At 65.6% G+C, this 15,065-nt stretch overlaps 7 protein-coding genes across 7 annotated transcripts; 3 read left to right on the top strand and 4 right to left on the bottom strand.

Moving 5' to 3' along the window:
* Positions 1–593: 593 nt before the first annotated feature.
* NUDT15_1 (Nudix hydrolase 15, mitochondrial) lies at positions 594–1,906 on the top strand (the record flags this gene model as incomplete). The annotated part of the gene is made up of 7 exons (XM_062775137.1): positions 594–874; positions 915–1,016; positions 1,065–1,137; positions 1,175–1,304; positions 1,351–1,532; positions 1,565–1,609; positions 1,645–1,906. 7 exons carry the CDS (start codon positions 594–596, stop codon positions 1,900–1,902), a joined length of 1,071 nt encoding a protein of 356 aa, XP_062631121.1. The 3' UTR covers positions 1,903–1,906.
* Positions 1,907–2,817: 911 nt separating this feature from the next.
* LOC62_06G008593 (uncharacterized protein) lies at positions 2,818–3,387 on the top strand (the record flags this gene model as incomplete). The annotated part of the gene is made up of 1 exon (XM_062775136.1): positions 2,818–3,387. The coding sequence occupies one exon, from the start codon at positions 2,818–2,820 to the stop codon at positions 3,385–3,387; it is 570 nt and encodes a 189-aa protein (XP_062631120.1).
* Positions 3,388–3,841: 454 nt separating this feature from the next.
* On the bottom strand, positions 3,842–5,007 carry LOC62_06G008592 (uncharacterized protein). Its single transcript, XM_062775135.1, has 5 exons — positions 4,758–5,007; positions 4,574–4,711; positions 4,413–4,455; positions 4,317–4,375; positions 3,842–4,209 (listed from the first exon to the last, which is right to left on the bottom strand). Exons 1-5 carry the CDS (start codon positions 4,978–4,980, stop codon positions 4,067–4,069), a joined length of 606 nt encoding a protein of 201 aa, XP_062631119.1. The 5' UTR covers positions 4,981–5,007; the 3' UTR covers positions 3,842–4,066.
* Positions 5,008–5,677: 670 nt separating this feature from the next.
* Positions 5,678–6,283, bottom strand: LOC62_06G008591 (uncharacterized protein; the record flags this gene model as incomplete). Its single annotated transcript, XM_062775134.1, has 1 exon — positions 5,678–6,283. One exon carries the CDS (start codon positions 6,281–6,283, stop codon positions 5,678–5,680), a length of 606 nt encoding a protein of 201 aa, XP_062631118.1.
* Positions 6,284–8,622: 2,339 nt separating this feature from the next.
* On the bottom strand, positions 8,623–9,141 carry LOC62_06G008590 (uncharacterized protein; the record flags this gene model as incomplete). The annotated part of the gene is made up of 1 exon (XM_062775133.1): positions 8,623–9,141. The coding sequence occupies one exon, from the start codon at positions 9,139–9,141 to the stop codon at positions 8,623–8,625; it is 519 nt and encodes a 172-aa protein (XP_062631117.1).
* Positions 9,142–11,113: 1,972 nt separating this feature from the next.
* On the bottom strand, positions 11,114–13,073 carry ash2 (Set1 complex component ash2; the record flags this gene model as incomplete). Its single annotated transcript, XM_062775132.1, has 2 exons — positions 12,724–13,073; positions 11,114–12,684 (listed from the first exon to the last, which is right to left on the bottom strand). Exons 1-2 carry the CDS (start codon positions 13,046–13,048, stop codon positions 11,114–11,116), a joined length of 1,896 nt encoding a protein of 631 aa, XP_062631116.1. The 5' UTR covers positions 13,049–13,073.
* A 251-nt stretch (positions 13,074–13,324) lies between these two features.
* xdhA_2 (putative D-xylulose reductase A) lies at positions 13,325–14,820 on the top strand. The gene is made up of 5 exons (XM_062775131.1): positions 13,325–13,397; positions 13,543–13,815; positions 13,862–13,925; positions 13,970–14,247; positions 14,292–14,820. Exons 1-5 carry the CDS (start codon positions 13,332–13,334, stop codon positions 14,739–14,741), a joined length of 1,131 nt encoding a protein of 376 aa, XP_062631115.1. The 5' UTR covers positions 13,325–13,331; the 3' UTR covers positions 14,742–14,820.
* The last annotated feature ends 245 nt before the right edge of the window (positions 14,821–15,065 follow it).

The following is a 15,065-nucleotide window of genomic DNA, read 5'->3' as shown; positions in this document are numbered from 1 at the left end:
GGTCCAAAGTATTCGAGCTATTCGAGGCTCGACGTCACGTCAGTGGTGGACTCGCGGGGATCTCCGAGCATCGGTTCCGTCGGCATGGGCACTGGAATCCATCGGTATCGACCACGACGAGCAGACGGCAGCTCCGATGCAGCATGCATAGGCCATGGCCTCGGCAGCCTCGACAGCGTCTGGAAGATGCCAAAGCTGCACTGCTATATGCCATGCCAAAGTCCGCCCGATCCCCCCACCTGCCTCGGTGACTCGTCGGTGACTACTTTGTGGGGTGTGCCTCCACCACACCTGCCCCTGCCCCAAAGTCACAATAACGACGCGAGTCGACAGATACCGACTGACGCGACGGCGACAGACAGCGATAGTGACGGCGGTGGGTTGCTCGCTCGTACGAGGTCCACGTCAAGTATATAAGGCAAAGTCATGCAGGCCAGCAACGTATCATCGCCGATAAGCTCGCTTCTGCCGACTCGAGGCAACTCGTGACGACTCATCTCGTGACGATATCGCAACCGGCCTCCACTTTATCCCTCCACTACTAATCTTAGCGCGGCCACATCACGACTTGACATTGCCCATTGTCCTTCACCATGCCCAACACGACAGACGACTACGGCCCCATCAGCGCGAGTGCAGGCGCGACGCCCGGCGCGAGCGGCACGACCACGCCCCACACGCACGGCGAGAGCAGCACGCATATCCGGCAGCAGGCGCTGGCATCGGCACACCCTTCCGCTGCTGGCCCGCCGCCCGACCCAGCCGTCGAGTACACCTTCGGCCTGCCCCCCGCTGCTGCGCTCGCGGGCTTGAGCGCAACGAGCAGGCGGTGTATTGAGAACTTTGTTGCGCATGGCGTTGCCGCGGAGCACGAGTGGGTCGTGTCGTGTGGGGGTCTTGGCTGACGAACACAGTGTCGGGCTGGCGCGCCGCGCGGCTGTCCTCATCGCTGTGTTCCAGCGTCCCGGGGAGGACGGGCTGCGTGTGCTCCTCACCACGCGGGCCAAGCATCTCCGGTGGGTCTGGCGGTGGTGGACGAGTGGCGAAGCTAACGCCGACCACAGACGGAACCCATCCCAGACGGCGCTGCCTGGCGGCCAGCGCGATGCGACCGACCCGTCGGCGGCGTTCAATGCCGTGCGTTGAGGCGCTAGAGCTCGCGCTGACGACGCAGAGACGAGAAGCGTACGAGGAGGTCGGGCTGCCGGCGTCCCATGCCTCGGTGCACATGCTCACGGTGCTCGACCCGATTTTGACGGTACTCCCGCTCAACGCGCCGTTCAAGCACCACATTGTCGTGACGCGTGAGTTGGCGCGTCGTTAGTGGCCCGTGCACAGCTCACACCACAGCTGTCGTGGCGTTCATCGACGACCCCGCGCTCGTGGACAGCCTGACCCCCAACCCCGACGAGGTGGACTGTATCTTTGACCACCCGCTCGGTGCCGTCTGGACAGGCGAGCCGGAGGACGAGGTCAAGACTGGCCTCGCGACGCACGGCGGCGAGTGGTGGCCGCACGGCGAGGACTATCACGTGGGTTGCGCGTCTGGCGGAGCTGACAAAAGTCGCGCGAGGACCGCGTCGGCGCAACAGGCCCATATCGGATGCACGTGAGTGGCACCCCTCAGCCGTAGTTGACGCGCAGCGCTTCCGTACCCGCCACTCCCCAATCAAGGGCTTCACCTCGAACGTGCTCATCTCCGCTGCGGCGGTAGCGTACGCCGCCGAGCCGGCCTACGGCCACTTTGCGGCCGGGCAGCGGCGGTTCAGCGACGCGATCCACGAGGTGGTGAGCACGCTGCCGACGCTCAGCAGCTCGCCGCCGCAGAACAGCAAGCCGCTCGAGTGGGGTCTGCTGGCCGGCGGGTCGCAGGCGAGCGGGGAGACGTATTACCGGCAGTAGGGGGTGTACATGCATAGATGGTGGATGTGGCCAAGAGGTCGCTTGTGGCCGCCGCGGGGCGGGGTGACGGCCATTCAGGAGTCACGGCCGTTTGTTTGTTTCGCTGGGCGGCAGGCACCAGGGCAACATCAACAAGGGTGGTGGGGTGGTATGTCTCGGGCCGCCTCTGTTGCCGCCGCCGCATGATGCACGATGCGCAGAATGAATGGAGACTAGAGCCGGGACTCGTCATGTGCATCGAACACGACTGCATCGCGTGATCTGCACTGGGCTAGTAGCTACGGTAGTCGCATTCCAGCGGCAGCAGCAGCGGCAGCAGCGTGGCGCGACCGCCCCGCGGCAAGAGATCTGAAGGGACGGCCCGCCCGCGGCGCGGCGCGGGTCCCGACGTCTCGTCCCTGTTTCTTTCGACAACAACGACGACGACGACGCGGTGCAGGCAGTTCTTGGCGCAGGCGCAGCGGCTTGGCCATGTACGAGTTGTTGTATGTAGTTGACACCACCTTGTTGCCGTTGCTCTTATCGTTATCGATTGTTGACTTTGCACACTAGGTTAGTGGCAGCAGCGCTCGACGACCGGCCCGAACCACCCCGCCCTTGCCTGCTTGCGCCTCTGCACGACCCTCGCAGCCTCCCCCAACGCCGCCGCCGCCTCCGCCGCTGTCAACAAGCAAGGCAAGAGCAGACGCCGCATCGCTACTGCCTTCTTCTTTGTCGTCGCCCTCCTCGTCGCTCGTCGCTCCTTACATCTCCCTCGTCGTCGCTGGAACCAGTGCACCCCGGCTCACTCCCACGTTCCCGCCGGCTGCTCCCATACTCCCGCCGTACAGCGCGCGACTCGACCTCTCCCTCGTCGAAGGACCCCCCTGCCTCTTCGCCGACCCCGTCTCGCCGACTCCTCCAAAACACCACACCATGCACACGCCGCTCCTTCTCCTCGCGCTCGCCCTCGCCGCCAAGGCGCAGGACACGACGACGGGCCCCGCCGTCGTAGTGCCAACGACCACTGCCGCCGCCCTGCCCACGACCACAGCGGCCGTCGTGCCCTCGGCCGTGGTGACCACCAGCGCCGTGATCCCGACGACGACGCCCGCTCTTGTCGCCCCCACGTCCGAGGAGGACGCGCTGACGACCTCGTCCCCGCCGCTCGTGGTGGTCGTCACCTCGACCGGCGTGCTGCCGACCACGCTCAACCCCCTCCTCTCGACCTCGGCGACGAGCACGACGACGGACGGCGCAAACGCCAACGGCGGCGGCGGATGGCGGCCCGCGCCGACAGTCACGGGCACCGTGACTGGCGTGTCGGCGCAGTACGGCGGCCCGCAGTCGGGATACTCGTACCAGACGACAGTCAACGGCGCGCCGACGTCGCGCCCGCCCGGAAACGGCACGACCGTGCCCGCTGCTGTGCCTTCCGGCGCTGGGCGGCGCGCGGGTGTCGCTCTCGGCGCGTTGTTCATCGCTGTGCTCGCGGCGGCTCTCTAGACGACGGACTAGGCCCCCTTTCCCCGGCACGCGACCACCCCTCCCATCTCCAGCATCGCATCGGACCCCGACACCACGCTTTCGCTCCCCGCTTGGACCATCACGATTCCCCTCCATTCCGACTATTCCCCCGGACATTCGCGACACCCACCCACCTTTGGCTACTTGGCCTATGCTACGCGTTGGCTATGAGCGAGCGAGCTTGGGTGCGAGGTGCGAGGTGCAGGTGCCACTGGCCGCAGCGTGGACCGAGCGACCCACTGATCGCTGACGCGCCGGGCCGAAGAACACTCGGGAAGGAAGATCGAGGCTGAACGCGGCCGCGGCGTGCGATATGCTTATTCGCGTGCGCGTGTGCGTGTGCGCGTCGGTCGTGTGCGCGCGTGCGGTGCGTATGTGCCGCCGCCGCCCGGGGTGACTGGCGCCGCGACTGACTTGTCCGCCCGCCACCTGACCAGATCTTACACACTTACACAACTAAATCAGATCAGATCAGATCCACCCCTCATCGAAACCCAACTGCATGCCCTGCGCGAATGTCCACACCCCAGGCGTGTCTACGTGAATGCGCGTGCGCGAGGGCGGCCAACAAACCAAACAGCGAAACGAAGTGAACGTGACAGGTCAACGAGATGTCGTAAGAGCGAAAGAAGACCGGGGCCCGCGGTCGGCGCGGAGGTCAAACCATGGCGCCGGCAGCCACGGCTAGGACGGCACCGGCGCCGACGAGCACGCCGGGGGCGGCGAGGGCGGACGCGCCAGCGGCCTTGATGGGGTTACCTGCTGGCTTCAGGGTAAATGTTTGGCTCGTGGCGTAGATTTCTGCAGGCGGGCGTTGTTAGCGACACGCGTGGGTGTGGACGGACGCGCGCGAGGCAGTCCTGCCTCCTTCCTTCACTCCCTGTCGCCCCCTCCCTCGCACCACTCACGACTCGGGTTGTAGAAATCCGACATGACGATAAAGTAGCCGTCTCCGGGGTCCTGGTTTCTGCTTGTGAGCATGTGTTGGCCGCCGCTGGACATACAAGTACGAGAGGGTCACGTCGATGCGCTGCGCCGTGCCGTTGACTGGTGGCGCGTGTTAGTCCCTGCCAAGTGGGTGTGGCCGGCTGCTGCACGGGTGTGGTGTCGGCCGTGCGGGCGCGCAAGCAGCCGACGCCGCCGAGCGCAAACAGAGTCTACTCACTGCCCTGCGCGACCATGGTCCCAGTGTCTGGCCCGCCCTGCGTCTTGGTCGTCCCGTCGTTGTGCAGCGTGAAGGACACGAGCGTCTGCGCGCTCGCGACCCACCGCCAGCGGAGGTTGTTGAGTGCGCCGGTCACCCCTGCGATGTCAGCACGCCGGCCACAGCACCGCGGCAGGCGACTTACACCAGTCCGAGTGGCCGGGGAACGTGACGCGCGTCTGCCCGTCGCCGCTGAACCCCGGCGAGACGGTGGGGCTCGGCACCGCGGACGTGGTGCTCGTCGCGCTCGACTTGGCCGAGGAAGACTTTGTCGTCTTGCTTGCTGATGTTGACGCCGACGAGCTTGAGTCGGCTGGCGCGGCGAGCGCGGACGCCGCGAGGGCTACGATGGCGAGTGCGAGCCGCATGGTGTGTGTGTGTGTGGAGCGGTTGGTTGTCGAGTGACAAGAGATGCACGTTGTGACGTTCGTTTGGTGCAGCTTATGTGAGTGCCAAGGCTTATTTACTGGATTTGAAAAGGCACACGAGCTGATCTGATCGATTCAAGGATTACACTTGCAGGGTGGTGGCAGGTGGCGGGAAGCCTGGCCTGCACGCTCTGCCCACCCAATATAGAAAGATTGCTGGGTCCTCGCTTGCTTGGCTGACGAGCGAGCCAGCCCTTACCGAATCACACGATACACCACCACCCCCTGCAGCGACGCGACTAGCGCAAGTTGTGCGCTCGGTCGTCACACGCTGCGGATGGATGCACGCGACTCGACTGGGTGGAGCAGCGCTGCGCTAGCTCGCCCCGACGCGTCGTCGAATGCTCCGACTTCCGGGCCAACCCCCGGCATATGCTCCGAAGCGAGCAGAGCACAGCACCGCACTGAGGAGCGCGGGACATTCGTCGATAGTCAACTGACCTTCACCACACGCGCTCGCGATACGCTGCGCGCGCAGACGCCGAGCAGACGTCGTCGGGCCAGGGCAGGGCAGGGAGTGCAGTGCACAGCTTGCGGGAGCGAGCGGCTCGCGGATAAAGTGTGGAATAACGCTGCATCATTATAGAATACATAGGGACGTGCGTGTATGTTCTTTCTTTCGGGTTGCGTCGCGCTACTAGAAAGCAGCGACAGCGAGGCCAAGCACGGCCAGCACAGCGGCGCCGGGCACGCCAACGCGCCCCGCGGCGTTGTGCTTGGCGGCGTCCGAGCTCGCGGAAGCCTGCGCCGAGCTCGCGCTCGACGCGATAGAGTGCGACACCGACTCGAGGGAGTTGGACGCGGACGCGAGGGCCGAGTCGGCCTGGGACGCGATGGACGCGATGGACGCCGAGGCGGCGTTGGCCGTCGGCGCGGCGGTGGGCGTGGTCGAGGCGGAGGTGGGGGACGCGCTAGCGCCGGCAGCGGCGCCGATCGCAGCCGTGCCAGAGGCAACAGCGGCGCCGATCGCGGCCGTGCCAGAGGAAACAGCGGCGCCGACCTCGGCGCTCGCGTTGGCCAGCGCGGAGGACACGGCGGCAGCTACGGCGCTGTCCTCACCGGAGGCGGCAGTGGATGCGGCGTTGGCGACCGAGGCCCCCACGCCGTTCGTCAGCGCAATCGACACCCACGTCGTCCCGGCCTGCGCCGCGGTCGTGCTGACCGCGGCAGCGGCTGGGGTCGTCGTGTTCTGCGCCTCGGCTAGGGCGCCGGCGAGGATGAAGAGGGCGGCGGGGGAGCGCATTGTGGCGAAGTTGGGGTGGGGGTTGGGTTGGGTTTGGTTGGGTTGAAGGGGGCGCTGGACTTTGGGCTCAAGGCGAGATCGATGAGGCGATGGGAGGGCATGTCTGGCGCGCCGGGGCCCATTTATGCACTGCTGGGCTAGACGGCGTACGCATACGCTGCCTTCGCGGCAACGTCGGCAGCTCACAGCGACGGCGACGACGAAGGTGTCATCTCGCTCGTAGCTCAATCACCTTCCGCCGGTGTGGACAACACTAGCGTTGGTCGACCGCGCAATGGTGGCTAGTGACGCGGTAGGGCAGTGGCGAGGGCAGCGGTGAGGGCAGCGGCGAGTGGTTCTGCCACGCGCGTCGTGGTCTGCCCTCGTTGAGCGAGATAAGATGCACACGAAGCCCCCGGCCGGGGTGGGTGGGTCCCTGTCTGCCTTGCCAGTCCCCGTCGACGTTATCGTCGCCGTCGTATCCGAGTTAGTTGTATACACACGCAGTCGCGTTAGACATAGGGCAGTAAGCATAACCACGACAAGACATGCCACGGGGGACATGCGATCTGGCACCAGCGGAGCCGCAGACGTCGTCGGCCCGGAGAAGACAGCATCCGACGGCGCATGGTGCCTTCGCCGACGACGAACCAGCGTGCCTCCGTGCTCGTCGTCGCCGACGCCGACGCCGAGGGAAGCCCTGGGAGGGGAGGGGAGGGGAGGGCGGAGGTATTGTGGCCCTCGTCATGGCTTCTCCGGGTATCCGAGTACCAGGGAAGGTGGGCTGGGGTCGACCATCGTGAGTGGAGCAGTCAGTCAGTCGGTTGGCGTTATCAGGCCGCCTGTGACCTTGGGTCCAGGATGTAAGCTAGCTCGTCGCGGCGACGACGCAGCGGCACGACAAGGACGACACGGCGCGTGTGACCAAGGCAGATCAGATCTATGGTCATTAAGAGTGAGTGTTAGCAGTGCGCAGAGCAGGCTGGGTCTGAGACAGTGCCGACGGCACCCTCTCCCACACACCCAGCCCACGTCGTGGGAAGGAAGGCAAAGCCCCGCGGAGAGAGAGACCTGCGAACGCTGGCCCCCATGTGCCCAGCGTGCCCAGCGTGCCGGCGGCTGTATCGCTTGCCTCGGTGTGTGCGAGCGAGACGTGTGCGGTGAAGAATGCTGCGTGTTCTGCTTCGTGTTCTGTGAGATGGACACAAGGAAGGAAGGACAGACAGAGATATCTGGCTGGGTGGGTAATCCCGGTTAAACACCCTCGTGGTCGTCGTAGTCAAGGCGCTCCAAGATGCATACCGCGCCTTGTACGACCAACGCAACGCAGCTGCGCACCACTACTGCTGCGCGCGAGTACTTGCATCATGCTCGCTCGCTCGCTCGCAGCATTCATCTAACTGAACTGCGCCAATTCATCCCGACTTGCATTGTCATCGCTGTACATGGAGGAATGCGCCGGCCTTTGCTTGCCTTCCCCAGCGCGCGCTTGATTGCCGAAATGCCGATTGGGCATTCCGCGGTCGTGTGCGGGGCGCGGGGCTCTTTTGGGGTGCGTGTGCGTGGCCATCCGCAGCGCGGGGGGTGGGGGGTTAGAGAGGGGAGCGGAGCGGAGACGCTGCGCGCTGCCATGTCGATGGGGAGGGAGGGAGAGGAGCGCTTCGCACTGCACTGCAAGTACGAGCGCGTAGTAGTGCGTGCTGGCCGTAGCAGCGAGCCAGCGCTGCTAAGCCCTTCTGACTCGGCACTGCGCAGTCATAATAGCTAGCACGCAAGTTGCATGCCACGACTACGACTGGCGTGCGTGCGTGTGTGCGTAGCAGCAGCGCCTACAAGCGGCAACGGCAACGTACAGCCTTTCTGCTGCCCCTCCCCTGCCACCACAGACCTGGGAACCAGGGCAGGGGTGGGGTGCTGCCAGGCGGCGAGCCGGCAACTTTATCTCTTGTTGGTGGTGGGAAACGGAGATCAGTGCCCCTGAATCCGTGTTGGGGTTGGACACAAGGATGCCGACACGCTGCGTCCCCATGGCGCGCGGTTGCGTGCGCGCGAGCGCGAGCGCAAACGCGCGGGGAAAAGTTGGTAACAGAGGGGGGGGTGGGCTTTGCTTAGTGGCCTCGTAGTAGGGCGATTGAGTCAGTTAGATCAGGCTGCCTAGAGAGACACCACCCCCGCACGACTCGCTGCGCTCGTTGTGCTCGTCGTGCTCGCTGTGAAGTGCTCATGGTGCATACAACGAAAGCATACAGTCATGAACTGGCATGATATACGGCCTTGCGGCCAACGAAAACAAGCGGCCGGTACGAAAAGCTAGTCTAACCCGCGGCGCGCTCGTGTGTTGTGAGGGGTCGGCTCGCGCCTTAGAGGGCAGCGGCACCGACGGCGGCCATGATGAGGGCGGCGATGGGGACGGTGTTGGTGAAGCCGGCGGCGGGCTTGGACGTCGTGGCGGCCGAGGCGTTGGGGGCGTGCGAGATGGAGGCCGAGACGGACGAGGCCGAGGCGCCAGAGGCCGCGGCGCCAGAGGCGTGAGAGGCCGACGCACCAGAGGCCGAGGCGCCAGAGGCGACGGCGCCAGAGACGGCAGAGGCCGACGCGCCAGAGGCCGACGCGCCAGAGGCCACGGCCTCCGAGACCGAGGCGACCGAGGCGCTAACGGAGGAGACGGAGGCACCGGCACCGGCACCGGCACCGGCACCCTCGCCAGAGGCAGAGGGCTCAGCGGCGCCAGAGCCAGAGGGCTCGGCAGCACCCGAGCCGGAGGGCTCGGCGGCGGCGCCAGACTCGCCAGCGGCAGCGGGGGCGGTGGTGGTGGCCTCGGCCGAGGACTGGGCGAGGACGACAGGAGCGGCGAGGGCGAGGAGGAGAGCGACGCGCATTATGCTAGATTATGTGTGTGTGGGTGTGTGGTGGAGAGAGAGTGTGCTGAGTGCCGGACCGAGAAATGAGATGAGAAGAGATGATGGAGAGGCGAGGGGGATCGGGTGCGTGCTTTATACCTTGTCGTAGCGCTGGCACAAGCTTTGCTACTGCATCGCATCGCGCAGCAGGGCGACGGGCGAGACAAGGCGAGGCGACGCCGCGACGGAGCAAGGAAGGAGGAGGGAGCTAGAAGGAGCCACAGTAGTCACGCCACGCCCGTCGCGCGCCGCCCATCACGCCACTGATGCGTCCAACTGCGTGCAGTGCCTCCCTGGTTGCGCGGTGGGTCGGTCGGTGGGTGATACGCTGGGCCTGGGGGCCTGGTGCCAGGGGCGCAAGGCGAGCCGGGGGCAAGCGGGGGGGGCGTGGTCGGTCGGGGCCGGCAGAGCAGCGGCCTGCGGGCGACGGACGCCGAAACACGACGACGGGCGAAACAAGCAACAAGACCGAGGCACCTGTCCCCAGTGCTTGTGCCAAGTCTGGATTGTGACGTTGACACTCCACCACGTTGGGGCGAAATGGGGTCGTCGCAACGCCGCGAGAGCCGCCCGCGAGCCGCCTCTTACCGCCGGCACTGCGGCCACGACAACTGCGACACGCACTGCAACGACGACTACGTCGTCGTCGTGGCCCCCCCATGCCCCCCACCCCCCTCTCGTCGTCGTGTCGTCGTCGCTTTAAACGTTCCTGAAACGCCTCAAACACTGGGGAAAGTTGCTGCGCACAACTGCGGATTTTCTGGCGCACGACACGAGAGGAAGGATGCATGCATGCCGGGTGGGTGGGTGGGTGGACGGGCGGACAATTCACCAGCCAGCGGAGACTCGGCGCGGGGTCCGGTCGCAAGGAAGCAAGGTGGGTGTCACTGCATCGCGGTCTGGACCACCAGTTGCCCGCTGCGAGTGGCAGTGTGGGTAGTCGTGTGGCTCTGCACAGATCGGCCGATCGATCGGCGCAGAAGCGTGCACTGCGTGCACTGCCCGCCTGTGCTTCGAGGCCGCTGCGCTGCTTTCTTCTGATCGCTGCACTGCGCGCACCGCAGATGCGATGATGCGACGCGCGGCGCAGGTGCGCATCAACGCATCGACAGACACATGTCCATGGCAGCGACCCAGGGAGGGCAAAAGGCCTCGTTCGAGATCCACCACGGTGCATGTGACCCTCGCTCCGACGGCGCCCGAAACACGAAACGCTGTTGGCCGCTGCCTCGCGACACCCGCTACCCCCGCCATGCCCCTCTGTCCACCCGGCGCACACATGTGACGGCAGCACGCGGACTCGGCACGGCGCACGCACAATGGGTCGTTGGCGACCGGGGTGGGTGTATCGGGTGTGGGTTCGTGCTGGGCTGGTCTGGTGACGCGAGCGAGAGAGGATCTGCAATGCCTGTGCTTGGCTAGCGCTGGTGCACAAACACTGGCCTGGTGTCACGCTGCCGTGTCTGTCTGCTCAACAAGACAACAGGGCGAGGGCCAGGGCAGTCACCCCCTTGTGCTAGTGCCTACGTCGTGTTGTGGTATGGGTCTAGGAGCTAGGGGATGGACGGGGACGGGGGTTAGACACACACGGCGACGGACGGACAGACTCCCTCCCACTGGCCGCTAGCTGGTGTGACGACGACGCGACTGGAACGGCGCGAGAGTTACCGAGAGACACCTTGGAATCGGGCGATCTGCCGCCTGACACGCTGGCACACGTCTAACACAGATGGTGCCCGCGTCAACAACTCCTCGCTTGCTTGCTTGACTGCCGACCCGGCCCTGGCTCCCAGCTCGTCCAGTCGCCAAGCCCCCTCCTACCAAGTCACGACCCCCGCGTCGACCTCGCCGCCAAGCTCGTTGCCACCACCGCTTTGCCCAACTTCTCCGCGCCAATCTCCACCCAGTCTGGCCAGCCCACACCCTCTGCCATGATACAACAGTGACATGCCTACGACCACTGCACGCCCTCGTCGGCGTCCTCGCGCCCCGCGTCTTCCCCCTCGGCGTCCTCCTCTTCCTCCTCCACCTCCACCTTGACCCCAGGCATCGGGCTGAACACCGCCTCGCTCACCGCCCCGCCGGGTGTGCTCGCCATGCTCACGTCGTCGTACGGCGTCGGCACGGGCGCAGGGGTGGGCGGCGCAGTCGTGTCGTACGCCGGAGTGCGACCGCCGTCCCCTGGCGCAGGGGTCCGCCCGCCGTGCGTCGCCGGCGTCGCACCCCCGTCGGCGGGCACCGGCGTACCCCGTGCCGACGTGCCCGGGGTGCCGACCTCGCCCGCAACCTTTTTCCGCTTCTTGTTCGGCGGCGGCCGCGAGCCGCGCGGAGGCGTGCCGGTTGCACCGCCTGCCGAGGTGGCCGCGGCTAGAGCCTCGGCGGCGGCGCGCCGAGCAGCTTCCTCCATGTCCCGACGGTACCGCTTGTCGAGGACGCCCTCGTCGTGCTCGTCGTACACTGCCTGTTCGGAGACAAACTCGTCCCATCGCGCACTCATGGGGCGCGCGTCCGCTGGCAAGCCCGTGGGCGCCGCCTCCCAGTCGGGGCCAAAGTTGAGGCGCACCTTGCCTCGGCCAAAGCACGACACCATGGGGAAGTAGCCGAGGATACCGTCGTCGATGTGGTGATACGTCTCGCGTTCGCGCTCTGCCGCAACGGTGCCATGTCCATGGCGCTTGACGATCGCCGATCCCAGTGGCGGGAGCGGGGCAAAGTCCCACAAGTCGGTAAACGCTGGGTCGGGTGCGAGCGGTTGGCCGTTGAGGAAGAATGAGATGTATGAGCCTGGCAGTGTGTTGAGCTGGCGAGTGACAGGCTTGGCCGGCTCGGTAGCCTTCTTCTTCGGTGCCGGGCCCTTCTTCTTGCCCGGCTCCTCATCTGGCGGGGCAGGCTCAGGCGCCTTCCCTTCGCGGTTGACGAGCGACTCAAACTCCTTTGCCACTGGGAACTCATCCATCTCAAAGTAGAGCTGGCCCTTGTAGCGTATTGGGATGCGCCAGCGTTGCGCGCGCCCTTCTGTTGGCGGGGGGAGTGGTGGGTCTCTTGCAGGCAGCGAGATCAGGCAGCCGACGACGTCGCCCGTCGCAAAGGGCTTTCCGTACGGCTTCGGTCTTGACAGATGCACCTTCTCGCCGCCAACGTCGCGAAGCCCGTACGAGTATGCGTCGGCGCCGACAGGTGCGTCGAGGACAGCCTCGCGCCGTCCCCATCCTACGCGGACATGAGCGTTGCCAGAGTCGCCGCCGGTCGCCTTCCCCGCCCCCTGCGGTCCCTCGCCGCGCACCACAATCGCCTCGTAGTACCACACCCCCTGGCGCACGGACACGGTCGCCCGGCCAGATCGGTACCCGCGGTCCGTTGTCACTGTGAGGCTGTTTGGCGCGATGCGGAGGAAGGACGAGCGATCCAGCGTCGAGATGGCGACCGCTGGCGCCGGGAGCGGGCCAGCGATGATCCGGTTGAACGGGAACTGCGGGTTTGGCGAGTTAATCGGCCCCGGAGCACAGGGGTAGTACCTGTATCCTGGGTATTAGCGCTGCAGGTCACTAACCAGCCCCTCACCATTCTTGTTCATCGGCAGGTCGTTCCACATGAAACACTCGTCGCCGGCGGCGCCGCCGTCACCCGTGCCGGGCGCGACAACACCAGGCCGCGCTGCGGTGCGATAGTCTGCAGAAATGAGGCTCTCCTTTACGGCTGTCTGGTTTGGCGCGGGCGTCGCGCTCGCGCTCGCGTTCGCCCTCGACGGGCCGCTGGTGCGATCGGCATCGTTGTCGCCATCGCCCGGGCGGAGGGGTGACGTCGTTGTTGTAGGCGGCACCGAGCTCACCGAGGGGCCTGGCGTGCCGGCGCTCGACACGGATGTCGATGTTCGCCGCTTGACCATGTCGCAGCGGGTTCAGTGATGGTATTTATTGTTGTTGTTGACGCCTTTGTTCGCTGGCTTGACGCGGATGGAAAGTGAGAGGGCGCGCGAGTTGTCCAGGGTCGGTGGAGGGCTGAGACCACCGTGGGAGACCCTCGGCCCTTTCTCGGTGGATTTGGGCTCGTTCAGCCGATCATCCGGCGGCAAGTCTAGGCCAACCATCCGAACCGGCGTCAAGTGGAAATATAAATCCCCTCCCCTCGTATGCATCCCGTTTCTTTCTCTCATCCCCCATCGACTCGTCATGACCCTCAAGAACGACAACCCCAGCTTTGTGCTTCACGGCGTGTACAACACGCAGTTTGACGAGGTGAGTGTTGGTGGACGGAGGAGGAGCGGCGCTACTCGCCGGGACGCCGGGCCGAGCAGCGGCGGCGGCTCGTAGTTCCGCGACCGCTGCTCGCTGCGCCGGAGATGCAACGCCGCCAGAACGCCAGAACTCACGCCGCCCGCAGCGCCCCATCCCCGAGCTCGAGGGTGACGAGGTCCTCGTAGCCATTGCCAAGACGGGCATCTGCGGCTCGGACGTCCACTACCTCCAGCACGGCAAGATCGGACACTTTGTCGTTGAGGAGCCCATGTGCCTCGGCCACGAGTCGGCCGGCACCATCGTCAAGCTCGGCCCCAAGGTACCCGCTGATGCTGGCGTCGCTGTCGGCGACCGTGTCGCCCTTGAGCCGGGACACGGCTGTCGTACCTGTGTGCAGTGCAAGGGCGGCCACTACGAGGTGAGATGCATGTTTGGAGGAGGATTCATCTCGCTCACACGCCCAGCTTTGCCCCAAGATGACGTTTGCGGCCACCCCGCCCTTCATCTACGGAACGCTGTGCCGCTACTGTGAGTGGCCGTGCGCCCCGGAGTGCCCGCTAACCACCCCGCAGTCAAGATCCCCTTCGACTACGTCTACAAGCTGCCTGAGAACGTCACCTTCGAGGACGGTGCTCTCCTTGAGCCCCTCACCGTCTCCGTTCACGCTCTGTACAACCTCGGTGGTATCCGTGGTAACGACACGGTTCTCATCTTCGGCGCTGGCCCCGTCGGTCTCCTCTGCATGGCAACGGCCAAGGCCCTCGGCGCGCGCCGTGTCATCGCCGTCGACATCCAGAAGGACAGGCTGGACTTTGCAAAGGAGTACGCCGCGAGCGACGTCTTCCTACCTGTAAGTTGATAGAAGCTTCTGCAGCACACAACTGACATCCTCAGCCTTCCAAGAACGAAGGCGAGGACAACGAGGCCTACTCTGAGCGCTTCGCCTCTGCCCTCCGCGCCGAGCTCAAGGTGCCCGCCTCCGGCCCTGGCTCGATCGACCTCGTCGTCGACGCAACCGGCGCGCCAGTGTGCATCGGCGCCGGACTGCACGCCCTCCGCCCCTCGGGCACGTTTGTCCAGGTTGGCATGGGGCCCTCGACGGTCCCGATCCCCATGTTCATCGTCGTCGCCAAGCAGCTCAAGATCATCGGCTCGTTCCGCTACGGCGAGGGCGACTACCAGACGGCGCTGAGCCTTGTCGAGCGCGGCCTCGTCGACCTCAAGCCCCTCGTTACGCACCGGTACAAGTTCGAGGACGCGCTCGACGCGTTCAAGCTCACCCAGGCGGGCAAGGATGCCAACGGCAAGGCCGTTATCAAGGTCATCATCGACGGCCCGCAGTAGGTGGAGGTGTAGGTAGTCGGCGGAGGGGGCTTTGGGTACTGGGAACTGTAATATGCATGGCTATGTTCTACTCTGACAACGGTGCGGTACACAGCTGGTGCGAGCATGACGCACGATGTCATGACGCACGATGTCATGACGCACGATGTCATGACGCCCTCCGGCACCCGCCGCCACTGGGACGGGTCATAAGCACCCCTGCCGCAGATCTAGCACCACCCGCCAGCCAAGCGGGTGCAGCAACAGCCTGTTCCTCCTTTACAGGAGCACAGGTCCACGGTTCAAGCCCGTGTAGAATCCGGACCCCAGGGGTGGGGCGACGGG

Source organism: Vanrija pseudolonga, chromosome 6, assembly GCF_020906515.1.
Source record: "Vanrija pseudolonga chromosome 6, complete sequence".
Lineage (NCBI taxonomy): Eukaryota > Fungi > Basidiomycota > Tremellomycetes > Trichosporonales > Trichosporonaceae > Vanrija > Vanrija pseudolonga.
The sequence above is the reverse complement of the archived record's forward strand: the minus strand, read 5'-3'. Positions and strand labels throughout refer to the sequence as shown.

What these genes read in the sequence shown, in the direction of transcription:
- LOC62_06G008592 (XM_062775135.1), bottom strand. Translation starts at nt 4,980, where the DNA reads ATGCGGCTCGCACTCGCCATCGTAGCCCTCGCGGCGTCCGCGCTCGCC. An exon ending in CCCCGGCCACTCGGACTGGT is followed by an intron (nt 4,712 to 4,757) that starts GTAAGTCGCCTG and finishes CTGACATCGCAG; the next exon opens with GGGTGACCGGCGCACTCAAC. An exon ending in GACGTGACCCTCTCGTACTT is followed by an intron (nt 4,376 to 4,412) that starts GTATGTCCAGCG and finishes GCTCACAAGCAG; the next exon opens with AAACCAGGACCCCGGAGACG.
- xdhA_2 (XM_062775131.1), top strand. Translation starts at nt 13,332, where the DNA reads ATGACCCTCAAGAACGACAACCCCAGCTTTGTGCTTCACGGCGTGTAC. An exon ending in ACAACACGCAGTTTGACGAG is followed by an intron (nt 13,398 to 13,542) that starts GTGAGTGTTGGT and finishes CGCCGCCCGCAG; the next exon opens with CGCCCCATCCCCGAGCTCGA. An exon ending in CGGAACGCTGTGCCGCTACT is followed by an intron (nt 13,926 to 13,969) that starts GTGAGTGGCCGT and finishes ACCACCCCGCAG; the next exon opens with TCAAGATCCCCTTCGACTAC.